The sequence below is a fragment of the Gymnodraco acuticeps genome, unplaced genomic scaffold, assembly GCF_902827175.1.
Source record: "Gymnodraco acuticeps unplaced genomic scaffold, fGymAcu1.1, whole genome shotgun sequence".
Classification (NCBI taxonomy): domain Eukaryota; kingdom Metazoa; phylum Chordata; class Actinopteri; order Perciformes; family Bathydraconidae; genus Gymnodraco; species Gymnodraco acuticeps.
In genome coordinates this window covers 592,038-614,554 of record NW_022992126.1, presented here as the reverse complement: position 1 = coordinate 614,554, position 22,517 = coordinate 592,038, and the positions used below count along the sequence as shown (strand labels likewise).

General features: G+C 40.6%; 1 protein-coding gene across 1 annotated transcript in view; it reads left to right on the top strand.

Moving 5' to 3' along the window:
• Positions 1-2,870: 2,870 nt before the first annotated feature.
• The window catches only part of LOC117538018 (sphingosine kinase 1-like), a 37,602-nt gene continuing 17,955 nt past the window's right edge, over positions 2,871-22,517 (top strand). Inside the window, exons 1-2 of the mRNA XM_034203510.1 lie at positions 2,871-3,400; positions 19,750-19,902. Coding sequence (XP_034059401.1) covers positions 2,983-3,400; positions 19,750-19,902 — 571 coding nt within the window. The 5' untranslated portion in view covers positions 2,871-2,982. The remainder of the gene's footprint in view (positions 3,401-19,749; positions 19,903-22,517) is intronic.

Genomic DNA, 22,517 nt, shown 5'->3' with positions numbered 1-22,517 from the left:
CTTTCTGAATCCAACATTGCCATCTGTTGTTTGAGTAAAGTAACTGCTCTATACTGGACTTGTGCAAAATGTGTGAAACTCCACTTTAGTTGTAAAAGTGAATCCATTGCAGAGAAAGTTTGAAGATGAAGAGACAAACACATCAGAACAAAGTAAATTTAATATAATAATATAAATATAATAACAGTCTATACACATGTTCATTTATTAAGGTCATCTGGATTATAAATCAGGATATATTTATTATTTGTACTTTATGGTGGTATAGTAGAAGTGATGGTGCATATACAGTTTATATATTTTTAAAGTAGCATTGCCTTAAAGGTAAGGTAGGTAATTAACTTCAGAAACATTTGTTGTTATATTCCATGGAATGCTCTTAACATCCCGATAGCAATGAATACATTAAATGCTTTGACAATAAAAATATATAAAAAATGTCATCTGTGGAAGCCGTGGCGCTGTAAAAAGCACGACCAGTTATTTTAGCAGGCCCGGTTAAATAACTGGATGGCCTACCATCGGCAGTGGCTCAGTCAGTAGGGGGGCTTGGACTGTGAGCCGTAGGGTCGCCGGTTCAAGTCCCCGACCAGACCTAAATATTGAGTGTGGACTTCTACTTGGAGAGGTCCCAGTTCACCTCCTGCCCTGCCGTGGTGCCCTTGAGCAAGGCACTGGACATCCCCCTTCCACCCTCACTCCCATTGCTCCCCGGGCGCTGTACAATAGCTCCCCACTGCTCCTGGTACTAGACTCCTGGTACTAGGATGGGTTAAAAGCAGAGAACACATTTCACTGTGTGTGCTGTGTGCTCTGCATGTGTGACCATTAAAGAGAGTTTCATCCCTCCCAATTCTATTCTAATTATACCTGCCTGTCAGCCTTCCATCTGTGCATAAACTTATCTCGTGCCCTCATTGGTCATGTGCGCGTTCATGCGTGTTATGTTATATTGGAGGAGGGGCTCTGTAAGGAAGCTCTGATTTTTTTCCGGTTGTGTACTTTCAGATTCTAGCGCTGGTTTCTCCATTCTTACCCTTAATGGACTAATTCTCCATTGCAAATAAAGTCCTGCATTCAAAGAAAGAGAGACAAATAAATATTGTCAGCAAAATATACTTGGTTAGTTTAGCTTCTTTGAACTATTCACTATGCTGTTGGGAAGTTTAATAAATAACAACAGCATAGTATGTTTTACATTTTTAAATCTGAATCTGCAAAGTCACCAGAAGCTACCAGATGAATTTAGTTAAGTATGTTCATTAATATTATATTATAGAATAAGTAGGAGTATAAAGTGGCATTACATGGAACTACTCAACACTGTGATACAAACCTACTTTACAACTCCAATTCCACCACTGATCACTATTTGGGATTTAAATGCATTCGTTCTCTGGAGTTGATATTTCTTCTTTTCTCATCCACAGTCGCTCCCACATTTATCATCATCCCCATCTAAAGCAACAAAGCTGAGCTGAACTGAAATAATTACCATACCATAATAAGAGCCACCTCTGCAAATATGACCTTGCCCAATCAATCAATGCGATTTACATCTGCATTGAACTTTATGTAGACATTTATGTACAGACTTTCACTGAAAGATGAAATGCACATTTATTAATCACACTTTCTTTTGCTCAAAACGTATACTAATTAAATGTAATTATATAGTCAATACATATATGCTATATATATACAAACATAACAATGTATGCATACACCTATCTACATTGTTGTTAACATTCTGCTTATACTTTTGCAATCACTGTCCATAGAAAATATATTCAGATTGATATAATATTTTACATAGACCATCATGTCCGGCAGTGGCTCAGTCAGTAGGGGCTTGGACTGGGAGCTGTAGGGTCGCCGGTTCACTCCCCGAACAGGACCTACCTACTTGGAGAGGTCCCAGTTCACCTCCTGGGCCCTACCGTGGTGCCCTTGAGCAAGGCACCGGACACCCCCCTCACTCCCATTGCGCCCAGGGTGCTGTACAATAGCTGCACACTGCTCCTGGTACTAGGATGGGTTAAATGCAGAGAACACATTTCACTGTGTGTGCTCTGCATGTATGACCATTAAAAGAGGGGTTTCATCCCTCCGATTCTATGTAATGTATTTAACTTCTGCCCCATTTTAAGTGTGAAATTAGAGTCTTTTTGATTTCTTACCTCTGGTATTTTCTTGGATAATTATTGAATACGCATTGTTGGAGGGAGCGAGAAATCAAAAATCTTCATTAGCAAATCTCACTGTTATTGTTGTTATTAGAAAGTTATAATCTGGTATTTGCCTTAGTGTACCACTAGAGGGCCGCAGAAGGACTGTTTTTAACGGGCTGAACTACAGACAGTAAAGTTTAAACTGCAGCGAGCATGCGTCAAGCCAGCACGAGACACCCACAACAACCCAGAGCAAACAGACTGTTATTGTCATAAAAACAAAAGCCTGCATTTCTTCTGGGATTTTTACTGGGTTATTATGACAGTAGGGTTGGAGTAAATATGTGGCTTAAAGGTAAATGGTTAAACACGAATGATAATGAATGTATCTTCTGATACAAAAAAGATTAAGACTCAGTAGCTCACTGCTGTTTTTTTCCTTAATCATGGCATGGGCAATCTCTCTCTTACATGAAAATGAACAGATTGCAGAGAAAGTGGGAGAAATGGAAATACATTTTTAATAAAGTGCAAAAATAAACCCTATAAAGGCTGTGGCTGGCCTGGACCCCAAAAATACATTCTTAAAGGTAGCAAAACGCAGTTGGAACAAAAGACTTGAGTTTGTGTGTTATTTTGAAATGTAACCGGATGTGGATGTGTTTGATTCCGTAACTCTTGACACCGGTCCGGGCAGCAGGCTGTCAGTCGCAGTTTCCCTACTTTGCTCGCACCATCCAGGCGGTTAGCTATGTGACAGAGTGGCCGCTGTTTGATCCCGGACTCCCCGCATCTTCACCGTCCGCTCAGGATGGACCAGAGGAGGGCTGAACACGGCCGGAACACCGGTCCGGTGTCGCTGTACGGGGAATTCACGTTGACCGCTAACCGAAAAGTCAGGTGTGCGGTGAGCCTGACCGAGAAGGACCTCATCGTCCAGAGGCTCAGCTCTTCTCCTGTTGGGAGGAACAAGGTGGTGCTCAGCCTGAAGGACTGCATCGGTTGCCGGGCGTACCGGGGGGATGACACCGCAGACCCGGCAGCTTACCTGACGATTTTCTTCTACCCGCTCAAACGGCGCTGGATGAGTTCCGGGGTCTCGAGGCAGAGAGCGGAGCAGTGTTTTCGTCTCACGGGTCTCCAGGACCCTCGCGCTAACCTGGAGGAGGCGGAGAAGTGGGCTCGCGCTGTCCGAGAACGCTCTGCACGGCAACAGTATCTAAGAGACGGTGAGTGTTCGTTAGCAACAAGAGTTCACTGTCCTGACCCAACAGTACACTGCAGTTACATTTGACTACATTTTTAAACTTACATAGATACCAATCAACATAGGTGTAACGCTGGGAACATGTCCCCACCACTTGTTGAAATTACCAATTGTGTTCCCAATGCTTTAAAAAATGTGTTTTGTAAACATTTTAATAGATGAAGGTTTATTTCACAAGAGAACAGGTACAATCTAGAGAACAGTTCGTGTGATCACACTTGGTGGGTGTATTTTTTGCCTCCAGGTGTTGATATTGTCTGGAAGGGTATGTTTAGGCTGTGGCCTGACTTTGTAAATCCTGTGTTTACAGGTGTTGATAACAAATGGAAGGCTTTTCGAAAACATATCTGACATTTTTTCCCTACCACTTTTCAAAACAAAGTGACACCACTGTCAATCACCTAATGATTCAATATGTGTTCTCGAAGTCAAATGAAAAAGAAAACAACATTGAACACCGTTTAGTTTCACCACCTACTACAAAACAAATGTCCAATGTCATCAGCTGTATTGTAAATAATAATTAGTTTCCTTTGTGGTTGATTTGCTGATTGTTTGGATCAATTAAACATGTTTAGTCAGAAATCTGAAAATAGTTGAAAAAGTCATTCATAAGGTAGAAGCACAATCTCAGAAATAAAATCCTGTAAAAAAATACAGAAATCATCAAAATAGTTGTTGATTATATCAGGATCGGCACATTGATTTGTCTTTAACTCTGCTCTTTCATTAGTCACTTTAGATTAAATCAGGAGGAATCCTAGGGCTTCTACCTTTTGATTAAATAACTTGTTAACTGCAATTTGCACAGTGTGCAATTACTGCTGCTATACTACTCTCCTGTGTACATACTTGTCTTTAACACATCCTTAGATGTTATTATGATGAAACTATGAGAGGTAAGGCGAGACACAATAAACCTTTATAGATTATGTGAATGTGTCATAGCGTTTAAAATTAAAGGTAGAAATACTCTTTAGTGCCTACTGACCTGTACAGTGACTGTTTTTAAAGACTGTTACCAGCTGTTATCAGTTTAATCTGACATTAAAACATGTTTAAGTACAATGTCACTTACAATATCATTTTAACCTAATCATTAACTTACATTTAAGGCATAATTAAGGCTTCCGGGGTTATTCTTAACAGTTTTCCTTACAGATATTTAAAAAGCAAATAGTATTCTCTGTTTATTTTCTATACAGAACTGGTTTCTTGTAACCTTATAAGCCCACATAGGCTCTTGTTCCTATACCTTTAACCTACTCCTGTGAATATAACAACAGGACTGATCAGGTACAGTCACATTTCAGTTCCGTTATTCAAACAAACCCCTTTAACATAAAAGATGCCTGAAAACATGAGATTACTGAGGTCGCCTATTTTCTGTGTAGACCTGTATTATTATCTCTTATCTGTCACAGGATATCTTTACCTTTAACCTGCTCCTTATATGAATAAAACAATAGGCCTGGCGTGGTATGGAGACTCACGTTACAGCAACTACACTCTGCAAACAAACCAGATTAACATAAAGACACCTGAGAAACGTGAGGCAATGTTACTTCTATTGAGTTCAGGCAATGCCAAAAGGTATGAATACTCTGGTGGGAAACATTCTGTAATTGGAGGTTTCTAAAGATAAGTTATCTCATTATTTGTCCTCCTCAACAAGCTGTTCCAGCTCAATGAAGAAAAAACATGAAATGCAATTTTGTTTTTCTTTAAGTATGCTTACGATTCATGTCACTTTTTTTCTTCCAAAAGTTAATTATCCAAAGCCTCTGTACACCCCCCTCTATTTACATGTAATGGTTTGGTCCTGCCTCCAAACGCTGTGCGGGCACCGCTCTTTTCTTTTCTCCGCAAAGCCATGGTATCACTGTGACCCAGATAGCATTTCCCCATTTGCACAAATGTATTTTTAACGAGACAAAAATGCTGCAATTCTATACTGGCTGTCATTATCAGAAGAGGAAAGAGCTGACTTTTAGAGAGACGGTGTTATTTGCTTTGAAACATATTGTAAGTCCACATCCTGACGCTTAAACTTGAGATAGTGACCTAACAAGTTTTCAACCTTGGGACGGACAACCAAACACATATGACCCCATATCTTCACCTGCTCTGTAGTCTTGTAACACAACTCTTCCTCCAACCAGTTGATCTAGGCTTCAAATCCCTGGCTGTAACTGGAGACATCTTTGCTAACGCTTGTAATAAATTAGTTTATTCCGGTCAGTAGACAAGTCATTGATTCAAACTTATAGGCTGTATATATTCCTGCTGCTGGGCGACCTGCCAACTGTCACATTTTGTGGTCAGTATTCTTAACTTCAAAGCTGATTCATGCTGCAGGGGTCCTGGGTATCTCTGGAATGTGATGACATGATTTCTGTCCTAAAAGCAGTCCGCAGTAAGTTACTCATTACGCCGGCGGCCTTGTGAACCACACTAAATCATGTTCAGGAGCTCTGCATCTTACCCATTAGTCTAAATGAGGTCAGTGCTGCCTGTCTCCATCAATATCGGTGTAATGTGTCTTCATCTTGGCTTCTGGTGTCCTCAGAATTATTCAGAAAAATCAGTTTTCTACTCATCCATTTACCTCTGACAAGTACATGGTGTTCCATTTCAAAAATGTCTTCTTTAATAAATCCATTAATATTTTGCTCGGTCTTGCATGTGATGTTCAAATACAAACAGTTGTTCGGTATGTTTGCACATGCTCAGGTTGCCAAGAGTTGCTCCTTTTCACTAAGAGTTGATTTTATCAAACTGTATGGCAAGATTGACTCCACTATCTTGATCCTTAGGGCTGTGGCAAAAATCATAATAAGGATTATCTAAGTCAATATTGAGATTGCAACTGATTAAAACCGTTACTTTAAAATTAAATTCAACTGAAACAGCTTGAAAAAAAAGAAGAAACTGAGATGATCTTGTTTTCATAAAAGTCAAACCCAAACTTATACTTTTAAATAAAATGTAATTAAACACACAGCCCTAGTGCTCATGCCATCAATACTGGTTTGCATGACAATGAACATTTCCCCAAGCATCTATTAAGAAACAAGGGTCAGTTGACCCGGGGTCGCGTGGCTCTTCTCATGGTTTTGTGCGGCACTTTATTCGAGGCAGTTGGTGAGAGAGTTGTGTTACAGGTCACTGACAAGACGGAAATTCCATTGCAAGGAAGGGAAACATTTTACAGCATAGTTGTCAGTTAGTAGTCAGAGCCGACTGACTAATCATTGTGTATATGTTTTGTGTTTTTGCCTTCCTTTGATTTGTATGATAACTTTCATTTCCTCACAGTGGGAGGATGTCCAGAATCTTAACTTCGTGCCACAGTCACTTTGATGTTGGCTCTAGTCGTTGTGCTGTACAGCGTTTAACAGGAGAGGTGAGGTCACATGAGGTGGCACTATTTCTTTGCATATCAGGACGCTGACTCGAGATCCTCATACATTTCATCCCTTCTCTGACAACCACAACTGACAGTTCAGATGCATTGCCAAGTGTCTCTTTAATAGTATTGATCCTACGTTGTCAATAAATGGATTCACTTCAGCTGTGGGCAGCATTATAATGAGTCAGGTGCAGGCTGAGGGGCTTCTTCTATTGATCAAATCAATCACTCTGGGTTGTCATCTGGCGTAAGCACTTGGCTGCCACTGTCAACTGACAATAAATTACAACACATTATGGGAATTAATTCATTGGGGTTATATCCGGTCAATCACACAGAACTGTCACTCAGCAGATGCAGGCTCACCAACGCTGTGGTCAAACCATTTTAAGCATCTGGGTCAAACACAGTAACATTAACGTGATATTATCAGATGATATATAATAATAATAATAATAATACGTTATATATCACCCTGCCAATGTTTTCTGTAAATGCTAGGCTTTCTAATAATGCAGTAGCAGATGATTGGGATTGATATACCAATGGATTTGAATTAAAACATGTTTACAAAGCTGACAGGATATTGAGACTAACTTCCAAACTTAGGGAAAACACAGATAAGTGCATCTGGGGCGACTTTAACCTCCCAGGGATCATGACTTGTGCCAATGTCATGTAACTCAAAAAGGTTGTAAATGAATGTGTAAAACATGGAAGCAGCAGTGATGGACACAATGTGATTATTCAACACTCAGGGGAGACGCTGTTGTTCTTTCTAGCAGAGGCCTCTGTCTGCCAGTCAATGCAATTACTGATACTTTACCTGAGGCAGAGACAGAGCTCAAGCTGAGGCTCACACCATTTCATACCAGCGAAAGAAAAGGTTAATGGAAAATGATGTCAAAATGTAATGCAATTTGAGCCTGCCTTTATAAACCTTATTGACACATTTTGCATTCTTTGAACATGCATGGTATTTAAAAAAAGTTGAATCTACATTTTGTTTTGGGCTACAAAAACACATCCAACATGTTTTGACGTTTGTTTTATAGCCATCAAAAGGAATGGGCTGTGTCTGAAGTTGTTTTACAATATAACACCGTGTTTCAGAGAGCCTTTCCAGGGTATTCCCACTGTATGTTCTATGTGTTCTGTGCTTGAGCTTTGGGTGTGGGAGGGTGTGTGAAGGAGATAAGCTTGACGTTTGAGGGTGTACCAAAAAGAAAATATGATCATGATAATCACTAGTGTTGCAATGTTAAGTCAACTAATAGATTAGTTGATTGACAGAACATTTATTAAAAAGCTGTTTTCAAACCTCTTAAATATTATGTAAAATGTCCTACTTTCCTTCATATTCTATCATATTCAAGGACACATCTTTGGGACTGAGAAATGAAAACGTTTGAACACTGTAAAAATGTGTTTTACTTTGTTCTGACATTTCGTAACATTTTAATTTAGAAAATAACTGGCATAATAACTGATAATAGAACATAATCATCGGTATCGGCTCTAACAATGTGTAAAGTAAATAAAAACGATGTGACTGATCCATTATGGATCACACCCTTGTGACTAATAAGTATCGAATGGACAGAGGAGGAGGAAACTTCCTGATTGTCTTACAACTGAAACCACATAGTAGGGCTGCTCAATTAATCGTATTTTAATCGCAATTACAATTATGGCTTGCAACGATTACGAAAACAACGTAATCGAAATAAAACGATTATTTTTTTATTATTATTATTTTTTATTATTATTATTTTTTTTTTTTCAGTTGAATTATACTTAAAGTTCAGGGTAATAACTGTTCACATTGTTTTTCTCCAAAGTAAATGGATAATCGTTTTTAATAATCGTGATATCAATTATTGACCCAAATAATTGAGATTATGATTTTTGCTGCCATAATCGAGCAGTGTGTGTGTGGTGTGTGTGTGTGTGTGTGGTGTGTGTGGTGGTGTGTGTGTGTGTGTGTGTGTGTGTGTGTGGTGGTGTGTGTGTGTGTGTGTGTGTGTGTGTGTGTGTGGTGTGTGTGTGTGTGTGTGTGTGTGTGTGTGGTGTGTGTGTGTGTGTGTGTGTGTGTGTGTGTGGTGTGTGTGTGTGTGTGTGTGTGTGTGTGTGTGTGTGTGGTCAGACAGCAGTGGCAGCAGCTCTCTCCCTGAGGACTCCTCCTCATTGGATATTCGCTGTGATCGAGCTTGACGCGCTGTCTAACCTCTGATTCAGCGTCTCTGGAGCTTTCTCCGGGGGCTCACAGCCGCTCTGTAATGACAGTGGTCCTGCCCTCTCTTTACCACGAGCAAATCTAAATGATGGAGTATGTCCGTGATATTGGGCAAAATACACTCCAGAGTAAACCCCATGAAACTTTTATATTTACATCCCGAACTGGGGGATGACTTTCTGTGCATTATATCAGCAGACGTATGAAGCGTCCGGGGCTCACCCAGTGTGCTATTCTCAGAAATGCCCTCTCGAGTCGCTCTATGACACGCCGACAACAACAACAACCACTAATTGAGCATTCAGGCTACAGAGCAGCTGGGTCACCTCAGAGAAAGTCTGCCTTCGCCTGGTAAAAGAACATGTGGTGGTTGTGGGTTTTTTTATGGTGGGAAGTCCATTTCCTCCATACGCTGGCGAACACCACAATGTGTATTCTTTTTTACAGTTTGCAATTATGTCATGTTTGCCCTTCTTGTGTATCTTAACAACATACAGGAATTGAATATAGTCGACTGTACAGCCATCAGAGCTTACATTCATTCATCATTATAGCTCCAGTTCCCATTAAAGAAAAATCTAACATTAAATGAATGACTATCGGAAAGTTTGTTTTCATACAGCAACTTAACCTCCTCTCCCTAATCCGACCCTGCAGCCTAAAATACCCAAATGGGAGAGACAGACGGTGGTTACATCCTCTCTCTGCTCTCCCATCCCGTCTCTCTGTCTCCTAACATAATGCATCGCTCTATTATAACATTTCAGGGGATACAGTAAAGACAAGTGGTTGACAAACAGCGCAGGATAATTGAACAAAAAAACCTCAATGTCATAAACTCTCTTGCCTTTCCTTATATAGATCAACAGCAAGTTAACCACTGCCACCTCCTCCTCCTCTCCCTCCTCTCCCTCCTCTCCCTCCTCTCCCTCCTCTCCCTCCTCTCCCTCCTCTCCCTCCACACCCTTTGTGGTTCTGGCTGTGCAGAAATGTGCTGTGAGTTGGAGCTGCTTCCACTCTTTGATTTGCAGACAAGAGTTGTCACCTCACTGCACCCACATGTTACTGCAGAGAAGTTGGGTAGGCAAGGTTTCTTTAAAAGGTACAGTCTGTGATCCAGCTGTACAAAAAAAGAGTAAAGCCAACACCAAATCTTAGAAAAAAAACTCCCAAATTGATAGACAGGTCTTTAAATACAGGTTAAAACATGTTTTTAATCCATGGGAGTTCAGTCAGGTTTTGTGAAGCACAACAGTGTAAAAGGCCCACTGTATCCTTGATTTGCAACACTTAATATTTTAGTAACTTTTATAGGACGAGAAACAAAATAAAAATGAAATTTCATTAAGTAACTTTGATTACCCTTTACCTGTTTGTGTTGCGTGTGTATCCATGGATATAGCACACTAATACGTTTTTACAAAAGTAGATTAATTTACAATAATTATTTTGCAACCCACACATATATACAAATACAAATAAAGTACTCTTTCTTATGGATGTTACATAAGGTCAGAGTTCTGGAAAATACCATGTATTGCACTGATTTATAAATAAACACATTCAAACACAGTCTCATACTGTTTATGTGCATGCACTAATGCACATTGAATCACACTAGCATTGCTGGTCTTGATGGTATTGGAGTATAAGATGACTGAAAGCAGAAGTGAACCTCTCATCATGATGGAAATCTCCCAGACATTGTGATGTATTTCTAGATTGCTATCATGAGGTTACAACTGCTATGTAGTTAACTACAGTGTGAAGCTCAGTTTAGAGGCATAACACTGCTATCAGATGACAATCACATCACTGCAGAAAATAATGTTTTCTTTCATAAAGTCAGCACAGCTGGCTGATTCAGCTGCTCAGTTAAAAGGTGGCTCAAACTAAGCGTCAAATCAGCTTTAGTAACTGATTGCTGGCTTAAATATGTTTTTGTCATCATTTGTTTTGTTTTGTTTGCTTAGTACTGAACACAAGATGACACACACACACACACACGCACACGCACACACACACACACACACATCAGATTACATTTGATGCAGTACACATATAGTAAGGCAAGGCAAGGCAAGGCAAGTTTATTTATATAGCACTTTTCAACACAAGGCAATTCAAAGTGCTTTACAAAAAATGAAAGAGATTAAGAAAATGGCATTTAAAATCAGTCATTAAAAAGAAAAGCTAATAAAATAAACATTAAAAGAAAAAAATACATGGATAAAAGTTACAGTGCAGTCTAAGATATGAATAGTACAGTGTATATGAGAGAGTACCTGCCCCCAGCTGGCCTGTGACAAGCTAACATTAAGTAGATTGCAATTGGACATATCTATCATAATAAAGTAGAGGTTTTAAGTACCAGGTCAAATACATGATAATCCAGTAATCCATTTAACGTGGAAACTGGATTCCCTCCTTATGGGTGTTTTTATGTTTTGAAAGCTTAGTGCCCACATCATCACTGAAACAGAGATAGAGCAGTGGGCCACAAACCAGAGGTAGTGGGTTGCTCTAGGTCTGCTCTTTTACCAGAATACTTACAAATATGCATTGAATACCCATTTATCACAAAGTCACAGTTGACACGAGGAAAACATTTAGAAAAAACCTGACAAATAAAATGTCTTTATTAATTGTAATGTATGTCCCTGACATGTTGTAATACACCCTGGTCTTGAGGCTTGGCAGTGCTCCTGCATTATAACAATAGAGCCACACAGGTCAAACAGTCTGGACCAGATACTTCTAGCTTGGAGCTGTTTGTTAAAGCTGCCCTGAGCAAACAAGCTTCTGTTTAGTACTCGTGTTGCTTCACTTTGTGTGCCTATATGAAGTCAAACAAATACTGACTACATTTCCTTCTTCGTAAAACATCTACAAAGCACTGCTTGCATTCATGATAACAAGTGTGACGTGTTCTTCTTCAATGCCTTTGCTGCATTCTTTGCTATTTTACTCGCCCATAGAGATTGGTAGGATAAAGTGAAACCATGTGCTCTCAAAAACTCATACCTTTGTTGGTGATTGGCTAACGGTTACACAAGCCAAAAAAACGTTATGATATCATAAAGTGGCCAAAATCTGATCAGCTCATTTTCAGACAGGTTTTTACATAAATGGATCGGAACAAAAAGTGAGCTGAAACTTTCAGAATCTCTTTACACAGAGGGGACACATGTTTATGTATGAAAGACAAGAAAAAGTGGATTTTGCATAATACATGTAGGTGACCTTTAAAGATTTCTTGTAAAAGTGGATTAACAAACATCGTACTTTTCTATCAATAAAATTCAATTCCCAAGCAAAACCTGTCCAAATGTCCCTTCTATCCATTTAAATCCCCAAATGAGACCAAATCTGGACAGTGGGTCCCATCTGAGTCCCACATTTGTGCCGGCTGAGTGCAGTTGTGTGGGCTCAGCTGAGTGTAACGAAATCCACTTTTCAATCAGGATTGCTTCTTCATTCCCTAATCGCAGACAGTTATTGCTTTGTCATGCTTCACTGCTGATGGGGAGCAGATTTTGGGAAGTTGAGTGTGACACAAGTTAAAGTGACTGACGTCTGCGCAAGTCATCACAATGAGTCAGTGTGAGTCAAACAACAATGACACTTAAAAAGGAAAGAGTGGCCATGTAAGGTCATGGATGTTGGATTTAAATAATGAGGATGAAACAGTAATGTTTGAATTTCACCCTGATTTTATATTAAAAGCCAGCATGATAATACATTGAAATATTCTTAATTATAATAACATTTGATCAAATAGTAAATCTGTCCTGTTTCATGGTGCTGAACAGTGGTTACATTTAAGGCTTATATTTTATTTCTGTGTCTGCTTAATAGAAGCTGACATCCTGCTGAATGCAAGAAAGCTGTCTATTCTCAGACTCTTTAAACATCCAGATAGCTATTATGGGGAACCTTGCTAGAAAAAAAGTGTTTTTTTCCCGGCTCGTGGGTTTTCCCCTTTCATTTACGCTGTCATTTCCTATGGCGAGTACCTCAGTAGTGATTATTTCATTAAGATCTGGGAAAGTTCCCATGCTGTTGGTTTGAAGAGAACACATGAGACGGCTGTAATCACAGATCAAGTTAAAAGTGGAGATGCAGAGCTTTGTTGCTGAAGTGTTGTTTTTCATCCTATTTGTCCTGGCTGCTGTTTGTGATGATGATGATGATTAAGTCAGGATGAAGTAGCATCTTCCACTTTGCACTTCTTCCAGGGCAGTAATTTACATTTTTTGTCACAATAATTCTAGTCTTAACCAAAGTCCTCGCCATATTTATGGTTTAGTTAAAAAATCTGTCCATCGCAGTTTCTCAACGTCCAAGATGATGTCACTTAATGTCTTGTCAGTTCACAACCAAATATATGAACTTAGATATGATATTAAACAGAGAAGCAGAAAAAATGTCTCATTTGACAATTTGAAAACTGCATTTCTATTGATTATCAACAAAATGTCACTCTACTACCATTGCAGTCCTTAAACTGATAAAGCAGAAACAAACAGTTGTGATGACAAGATTTGTTAAATGATGTGTCTTTGACCTTTAAGTAGCAATGTATATCATGACTTCATAATCAGGACTACGCCCAGTCCTATACAAACAAACCAGACACATTATCTGCTGTCTTAACCCCCCATCCCCAATAATAACTTCCTTTTGGTTAAAAATACAGTTAAATTCCCTGCATGGTGGATACAGTTTAATTATAGAAACAGTACAGGGTTGTAAATTAAAGTTCTGTTGATTCTAGTCTGTCTTATTAGATGTCAGTCTTTGGCTCTATGCCATGACGTCGCTGCAGCTAATGACAGGGGAGGAAACGCTGAGCGTGGACGGAGACGAGACGACAGATAGAGCCTCTGGAATGTTTGGAGAAGGGGAGGGGCGGCACACAGGAAGTGGCATGGGGTTAGATTTAGCCAACGAGCTCTGCGTGGGTGTCGGGGGGGCAAACAGACTGCAGGTCAGCCCCTTCAGTGCCAGCTGTCCTGCCAGCTGATTCATGAGGGCACTTCTGTGGCTTTCCCTCACAAGTCCAGTCATTACGATTTGGACAATAGCTTAACTATTGATACACAGAAAAGATGTCGCCAATTATTCTGCTAATTGGGTACACTTTAAAGAGATTTTTCATGCAAAAATGGCATAAAGGGATGTTTTTACCCTCTAATAGTTTTTTTAATAATACATAATATTTATAAAGCACTTATAAAGCTCAAAGACGCTTGTTTTTTATCACTTTAAAAATAAATGTTATTAATTATAATACATATTAAATGAATATTTTGGACTGAAAAAACATGACATTTAATTAGAGCTGTGAGAGACTAGGATGGACATTTTGGCAGATAAATTGATATTTGAATGTTGCAGCCATACTCTATAGAAATATTCATCACAAAGACGAAATGGCTAAACCCTACAAGACTGTGAACTTGTTTTTGGCATTTAAAAGTTATACATAACATACCTACATCTCGCCATGCTCGAAGACCAATGAGTTGAGGTTAGGTCAAGTGAACAGAAAAATGTTGATGTGTGTTAATGTGTTTCGTTGCATGTTTTACGACATTCCAGTGGGATCCCGGTGAGCCCGCTGTGTAATATCCATTTCATGTAAACCTGCTAATCAGGTTGAGCAGCTCAGCCCTGACTGCAGTTGATCCCGCCCATCGTTACTCACTTATCTACTGTCAGACTTGTTTGGATGGTTTTTCCTCCCTCCACGCTCACACAGTTTTGATCTTTTTTTCAAAACAGCAGACTGCAAAACCAAGTGAGGAGGAATCTCACTGCGGGTTTTCTGCCTATCCGGCTGCTTCACTGAAACTGTTTGTTTGTTTGTTTGTTTGTTTGTGTGAGTGTGAGTTAACTAGGCGTGACATGGAAAGCAGTCTTACTGCAGCGTGGCGTTTCCACAACAGAGAGCACTGTGTGTGCTTTTCTGTAAAGCTGTCCCACCGCTGAAACCTGTCAAATGCGCCTGATGGCTTCCTGTCACTTTTTTTACTTGAATTCTCTCCCGGCTGAGACGTGACAAAAACAGATGTAATGATAATAACTTTGCTTCACATTTCTAACACATTCTTACGTGAATCAATAATTGAATTTCTTTAATATTTGAGTTACTGTTCATTTATTGTCATATATTTTACATTACATTACATTTAGCTGACGCTTTTTTTTTCAAAGCGACTTACAATAAGTACATTCGACCAGGAAGACACAACCTTGAAGAAAACAGAATCATATAAGTACATCAGGTTTCATAGAGCTAAAACATTTCAAGTGCTACTCAACTGGCTTTAGGTAAGCCAGTCCATTATTAGTATATAAGTGCTTTGTGAGTAATTCTATCGCTCGAAGTGGAGTCGAAAGAGATGAATTTTCAGTCTGCGCCGGAAGATGTGCAAGCTATCTGCCGTCCTGATGTCAATGGGGAGCTCATTCCACCATTTTGGAGCCAGGACAGCAAACCCACGTGTTTTTGCTGATGGGAACTTGGGTCCCCCTCGCAGCGAGGGTGCAGCGAGTCGTTTGGCTGATGCAGAGTGTAGTGCACGTGCTGGGGTGTACAGTTTAACCATGTCCTGGATGTAGGAAGGGCCAGATCCATTCGCAGCATGGTACGCAAGTACCAGTGTCTTGAAGTGGATTCTAGCAGTTACCGGAAGCCAGTGAAGGGAGCGGAGGAGCGGAGTGGTGTGGGAAAATGTTGCAAGGTTGAAGACCAGACGAGCCGCTGCATTCTGGGTGAGCTGCAGAGGTCGGATGGCACATGCAGGTAGACCAGCCAGGAGGGAGTTGCAGTAGTCTAGGCGTGAGATGACGAGAGCCTGGACCAGAACCTGAGTCACTTTTTGAGTCAGCTGGGGACGTATCCTCCTGATGTTGTAAAGCGTGTATCTGCAGCAACGGGTTGTAGCAGTGATGTTTGCAGTGAAGGACAGGTTGTTATCTAGGGTCACACCCAGATTCCTTGCAGTCTGAGTCGGGGAAACAACTGAGGTGCCGATGTTGATTGTTAGGTCAAGAGTGGGACAATCTTTTCCCGGAAGGAAAAGCAGTTCAGTCTTGTCAAGGTTGAGCTTGAGGTGATGAGCAGACATCCACTGAGAGATGTCAGCTAGACAAGCAGAGATGCGTGCGACGACCTGGGTCTCGGAGCGGGGAAAGGACAGAATTAATTGGGTGTCATCAGCGTAGCAGTGGTATGAAAAACCATGCGGGCTATTGACTGATCCGAGCGAGTTTGTGTACAGGGAGAAGAGGAGGGTACTAAGAACAGAGCCCTGAGGGACCCCTGTAGTTAATTGACAAGGGTCGGACTCGGAGGTATGAGGTGAGGAGGGAAAGTGCAGAGCCTGAAACTCCATGTTTTTGGAGAGTGCGAAGGAGGATCTGATGATTCACCGTGTCGAATGCAGCAGACAGGTCCAACAGGATGATGACAGAGGAGAGGGATGCAGTTTTGGCAGTGTGCAGTTCCTCCGTGACAGCAATGAGAGCAGTTTCTGTGGAGTGACCTGCCTTGAAACCAGACTGGTGCGGATCCAGAAGGTTGTTCTGATTGAGATAACAGGAGAGTTGTTTAAAGACAGCGCGTTCAAGTGTTTAGACAGGAACGGGAGGAGAGAGACAGGCCTGTAGTTTATAACATCAGACGGGTTGAGAGTGGGTTTTCTTTAGGAGAGGTTTACTCTTGCCTCCTTAAGACTATTTGGAAAGTGACCAGAAGTTAGAGAAGTGTTGATGAAATGGGTGAGAAACGGTAAGAATATCAGGAGCGATAGTCTGAAGGAGGTTTGAGGGGATAGCGTCCAGAGGACAGGTGGTAGGGCGGGGGCAGGAGGTAATGAGGGTAAGAACCTCACTTGGAGAGAGAGGGGAAAAGGAGGTCAGTGTGTGGGTGGAAGGAGGGTCTGGTGACCCAGCGGTGAGTAAAGGTGAGTCAGAAAAAGAATAGCGAATATCATCAACCTTTTTTTCAAAGTGGTTAACAAAGTCACTTGACAGAAGTGAGGAGGGGGAAGGGGCTTTGGGGGGGTCCAAGAGGGTGGAAAAGATTGAAAATGTTTTTTTGGGATTGGAATAGGAAGATTGGATCTTATCTTGAAAGAAAGTGCTTTTTGCCTGAGAGATCGAAGCAGAGAAAGAGGAGAGGAGAGCCTGATAGGTTAGGAGGTCGTCATGGTGTTTGGATTTCCACCGTTTCCGCCTCTGCTGCCCGAAGGACGGTCTATTAGCACGCAGTGCGTCATTTAGCCAGGGAGCAGGAGGGGACTGACGAGCCTGCCGAGATGTGAGAGGACAGAGAGAGTCCAGAGAGGATGAGAGAGTAGAGAGGAGAGTTTCTGCAGCAGAGTTTGGAGGCAGAAGTTGGAACGAGTCAGTGGAAGGGAGGGCTGAGAGCACCGATGAGGCAAAGGTAGAGGGGGAGAGGGAACGAAGGTTACGGCGGACAGGTGCAGGATGAGAAAAGATTAGTTTGTTATGTTTGGAAAGGGGTAGAGAGAATGAAATGAAGAAGTGATCGGATGTGTGGAGCGGGTTTACAGAGAGGTTAGAAGTAGCGCAGTTCCTTGAGAATATGAGATCAAGGACATTGCCAGCTTTATGAGTTGGTGGGGACGGAGACAGTGAGAAAGCAAAGGTGGTTAACAGAGATGTTAGTTCAGATATCTTCCCTGTCTGGAGGTCGAAGTCTCCGAGAAGTACATATCTTCTTTTCTCAGAACGACCAGTTCCCTGTTGAGCATAGTTTAATCATTGTGCGCCTTTATCATATCCATATATCATCCAATCTCACATTGTCTACTCTCAGATATTAATTTAAAACCTATTTTGGAATGGCAAAGTCTGATGCTTGCAGTTCTCGATGTATCCTCCCCACACCAGAGCCAGCCTCTTCCAGTTCCTCCTCCTCCTCCTCCAGCCCCCTGCTGTGCCTCTTAAAGACACTCTGGGATATAATATGAATATGTGAGGGTTTCCATTGCAGCATTTTACCATCATTACCTCCTCTCCCCTGGTCCTGAGTTGAACTGTGGAGCTTCTTTCCTTTGGTATAATATATTCAGCTTTACAGCAACAACAACCTTTGTGCACCTGACTTTCCTTTGCAGCAGAATCCATCAAGTCTGTTTGAAGATATGCAGTGTTTCCCCTAGGTTTACTGCTTTGGAGGGGGGGGGGGGGGATATATATATTTTTCAATCCTCTGGAGCAGAGCTGTGGATTATTGTTATTGATTAATGCATCAGTGTTTCTTGGGTCAAAAACACTAAACTCACAACTTAAAATGAAAGCGTTTAGTTTATTTAATAAAAGAGTGCATGTTCAATGTGACAAGTGACAGTAGATATAGATTAGTTGCAATTTAAAAAAAAAAGATTATTATAAAAAAAAAAAATTATATATATTTTTTTTTAAACACCTTGAATTTCAGGGGGGCCGCGGGGCTCCGTTGGCGGGGCACAGCGCCCCTCCAAGACAATGGCAGGGGAAACACTGAAAGGTGTTTACATTTGTGTGTCTGCAAATCCAATCTGCTGTCCTCCACTCTAGAAATGTTCCCTGCTTGTGATGCTTACTAAACCAGCCCTCTGGGGGATTAGCCTTAAAATATAAGAGTGTTTGCAAACATTACTTTAATAAAATGCCAACTTCTTTAGCTTAAATATGAGAATAAAGAAAAACTCAGGTAAACATAGTCTGGATTTTGCTGCATAGGAACTTGAGTTCCTTGTAAGAGCAAACAAAAAGGTTTTACAAGAGTTCGCATGCAAAACAAAAGACAAAAGTACAGACCTCATAGCCGACGAGATAAAGGAAAAGTAATAACTCGTAGATGAGCATCTGTGTAACGAAATATAATAAAAAATGTTTCCAAAAAATGGGTGTTTGTTTGAAAAATGAAAAATAACTCAGTAGTTGTTGGAACTGAACATCTTTAGACCCTGGATAAAAAGAAAGTAAAAAACTGCAGATGAATCAATGGTGCAAGTAAAATGTCGGAATAAGTAAACTAAATAACATATTATGTAAATAGAAAAATAAAACTATGTTTAACAGGAGGCAGCTGTAAGACTTACACTGTGAAGAGAGTCTGTGCCTTCAGTCCAAATGTTTGAAAAACTGTATAAGAAAGTGTTGGGAAAATACTGAATGTACTCTTCTAATATCAGAGTAGCACATGATAACAAAGGCCCTACGTAGCTGTGTACGTAGCCGGATGTATGATTACCTAGAAGAGCGTCAGGACTGTTTTAGACATATGATAGCTACTGTAGTTCCCAGAGCAGTGTCCTTCAGATGCTTTATATACAAGAGAGGGTGTTATTCACTCACAAGATGTATACCGGTTCAAAGCAGTATTCTATGCTTAGTTCAGATTAGCTAAGACCCACGTCAGAAATGATCATGCTTGTCATATGTCTATCTCCATAGAGGCTGAATCATCATGTTAATCGTTGTCACATACAGTAGTTGTACCATATGCTCTGATGACTACTTCCATTCTTGCAAGCATAATAAATACATGTATCCTGACATTGAAGCTCAAGTCGGTGACGAGTGATATTTTTCTAACAGAAAGCCTTGATTTGAAACCCTTGTCTTGTGTCCTGTCCTGTAGGGGTGATGATGAGCGCGTTGTCCCGTCCCAGCCGGATGATGCTGCTGGTGAACCCACAGAGCGGGAAGGGGCCAGGCGCTCACGGCTCTACAACAACCACAATCCAGCACATGCTCAACGAGGCGGGGGTCACACACACTCTGGTCATTACTGGTGAGTTGGAGGATAACAGCACAGCATGAGAATAACACACAGCAGTGTGTGAGCCCAGACACCATCAAGTTTTATTTGTATAAAAGTCTACTCGCACTGATTCAAGATTCCAGATTCTGTGAGAAAACTGTGAGTTAATATTATCAGAAACTAGATTTTTTACCCAACTTAGTCAAATGAGACAAGAACTCAATTTACATCTATTAAAGGTGGGGTAGGTAAGTTTCAGAAACCGGCTCGAGTGCACTAAAATGTGAAAGTACACAGAATCCGCCCCTTCCTTCAGACTTCCTTACAGAGCACCTCCTCCAACACACATGAACGCACATGACGTCAGCGCTGGTGTGCCGCCTGTTGCTGGCGAGTCATTGAAGTACTGCTGCAATGCACGCCCAATGATGGCACGCCCAATGAGGGCACGAGATACATTTGTGCGTGCACGAGATGGAAGGCTGACAGACAGGGCGGCAATGCTGTAAAAAGCACGACCAATCCGTTTAGCCGGGCCGGCAAAACGGATTGGTCGTGCTTTTTACAGTATTGCGGGTTCCACAGATGACATTTTTTTATGGATTTTTGTCAAAGCACTTAAGATATTCATTGCTATCGGGATGTTAAGAGCATTCCATGGAATATAACAAAAAGTGTATCTCGAGCCGGTTTCTGAAACTTACCTACCCCACCTTTAAGTGGGCTGCAAAAAAAGTCATTCATAAATATATAAAATGAGGCCTGGTTACATTTTGTATGAGTAAGCAAAGATGTTTAATCCCTGCGTTAAAGGGTTGAAACATACCATAAAAATCAACAAATAGTGCAAAGTTGCCATATTAGAAACCATCATTTTCTAATAACCTTTCAAACATGTTTTCAGATTCATCCCATCATAAGGCATGCGCATAAAAGATCTGTGTAACCGTAATCTATCATTATTTCATCACCTCAACATTAAAACATTGTTCAATCTTGTCATAAAATATAACACAGCCTCACGCATAATCAGCACTCACGAAACTCCAAACACACACAACCCTCAGACAGTTCAGCGAAGAACACAATAACAACAACAACCCCCCTCCAAATCTCAATACCCCTAGTTTAAAAGCTTGTCATGTTTTCATGCTGTCACCATCATTATGCTGATCAAGCGCCTCTGACCCATATGCATGCAGATCTGTTATGTAACAAAGATTGTCCACACAGAGACTCACATATGGATAAAGACACACGTCCATGACAAACGCACAAAATCCTCTTTGGCCATGATTAGATTTGATACGATCTCTATGCATTCATAATCATCGCCATAATCTACCCTGGGCTGTAACGATTATATAGTGCAGCATTAGATTTACACGCGGTGCCGTGCTCTCCGCCTCATCGTTTCTGTAACTCGCTGGTGTTCTCCCTTGTTTCACCCCGTGTCTGGCTCTGTTCATAAATCACTGCAGAGTCAGATAAGAGCCAGAAAAAGTCTTTCATCACAGTGTGAGGTGCACACGCACAGAAAGAGGGCAGAGGTGCATGGAGAATAAGCTTACTGGCACCGCTGTGCTGTGGAAAACTCACAAAAACTGATCTTTTTGTGATTTCCCAGATGTACTTTTGACATGTTAATCCTGGGGAATACATACAAATAGATTTAATCCCCAAAATCTACATGAAAGAGCATGACTACTGAAAGGGGAATTTAGATGCTACAGTGATAGACAATCTCTGTGACAGACTGACTTTAAAAATACAACTTTGACTCTAATCTTTCACAACGATGCCTCAGGAGCAGCGTTGGGATTTTAGATTCTTAGATGCAGTCTAGTTATTCCTCAAAACACCAAATTGAGCTCCAGACCAGACAGAAACAAAACTGTTAACAGGTTTCACTGGACAATAAGAATTGTATTTGCCACAGGTGTAGCTGAGGATATTCTAAGGTTGACTATCGTGCTTTCATTCAATATTTACACAATGAGATTTCTGATAAGTAATCATCAGTGTTGTGGATATAATGACTTGGTGGAAACATGTAAAAAAAATAGAAAGCCACATGACTTTTCTGTAATGCAGCCTTTAAAACCCACACAATACTGATTTTGCCGTAATATGATATCCAAAATGCATCCAATATAGTCTATTATCCCATTGTCAATATAATATTGATATATTGCCCAGCCCTAGGTCTCACCTGTCCATTTGATAAAGCCGATAACATCTAAAGTCTTACTAAATTAAATATATATAGAGAGAAAAATAAACAAGATGTAGAAGAAGTAGGAGAAGTAACTTTCTAATGAATGTTAATTATTTGCAAGTAAGACCTTTTCTATATGGTAGAACTATGTACTAATGCGTATAAGCCATAGGTATAAGCTCAGTTATAGGACATGAATTACATCTCTATGTTGCCAGTGTTTTGAGTGTTTAGTGAACAACTTGGACACACCCCAATTTGACCAATGGAAACAATTATTATTATGTTTGGCCATAAACGCTTGCTAAAAACATGGCTATCTTTTCTCATGTATCTCTGTGTATCTCTCGAAGTTTATCTATGCGGATGATAACTAAAGTGGCAGACTCATTATTGTATCTTTGGCTGTGCAGCAGCTGCGGGCGCT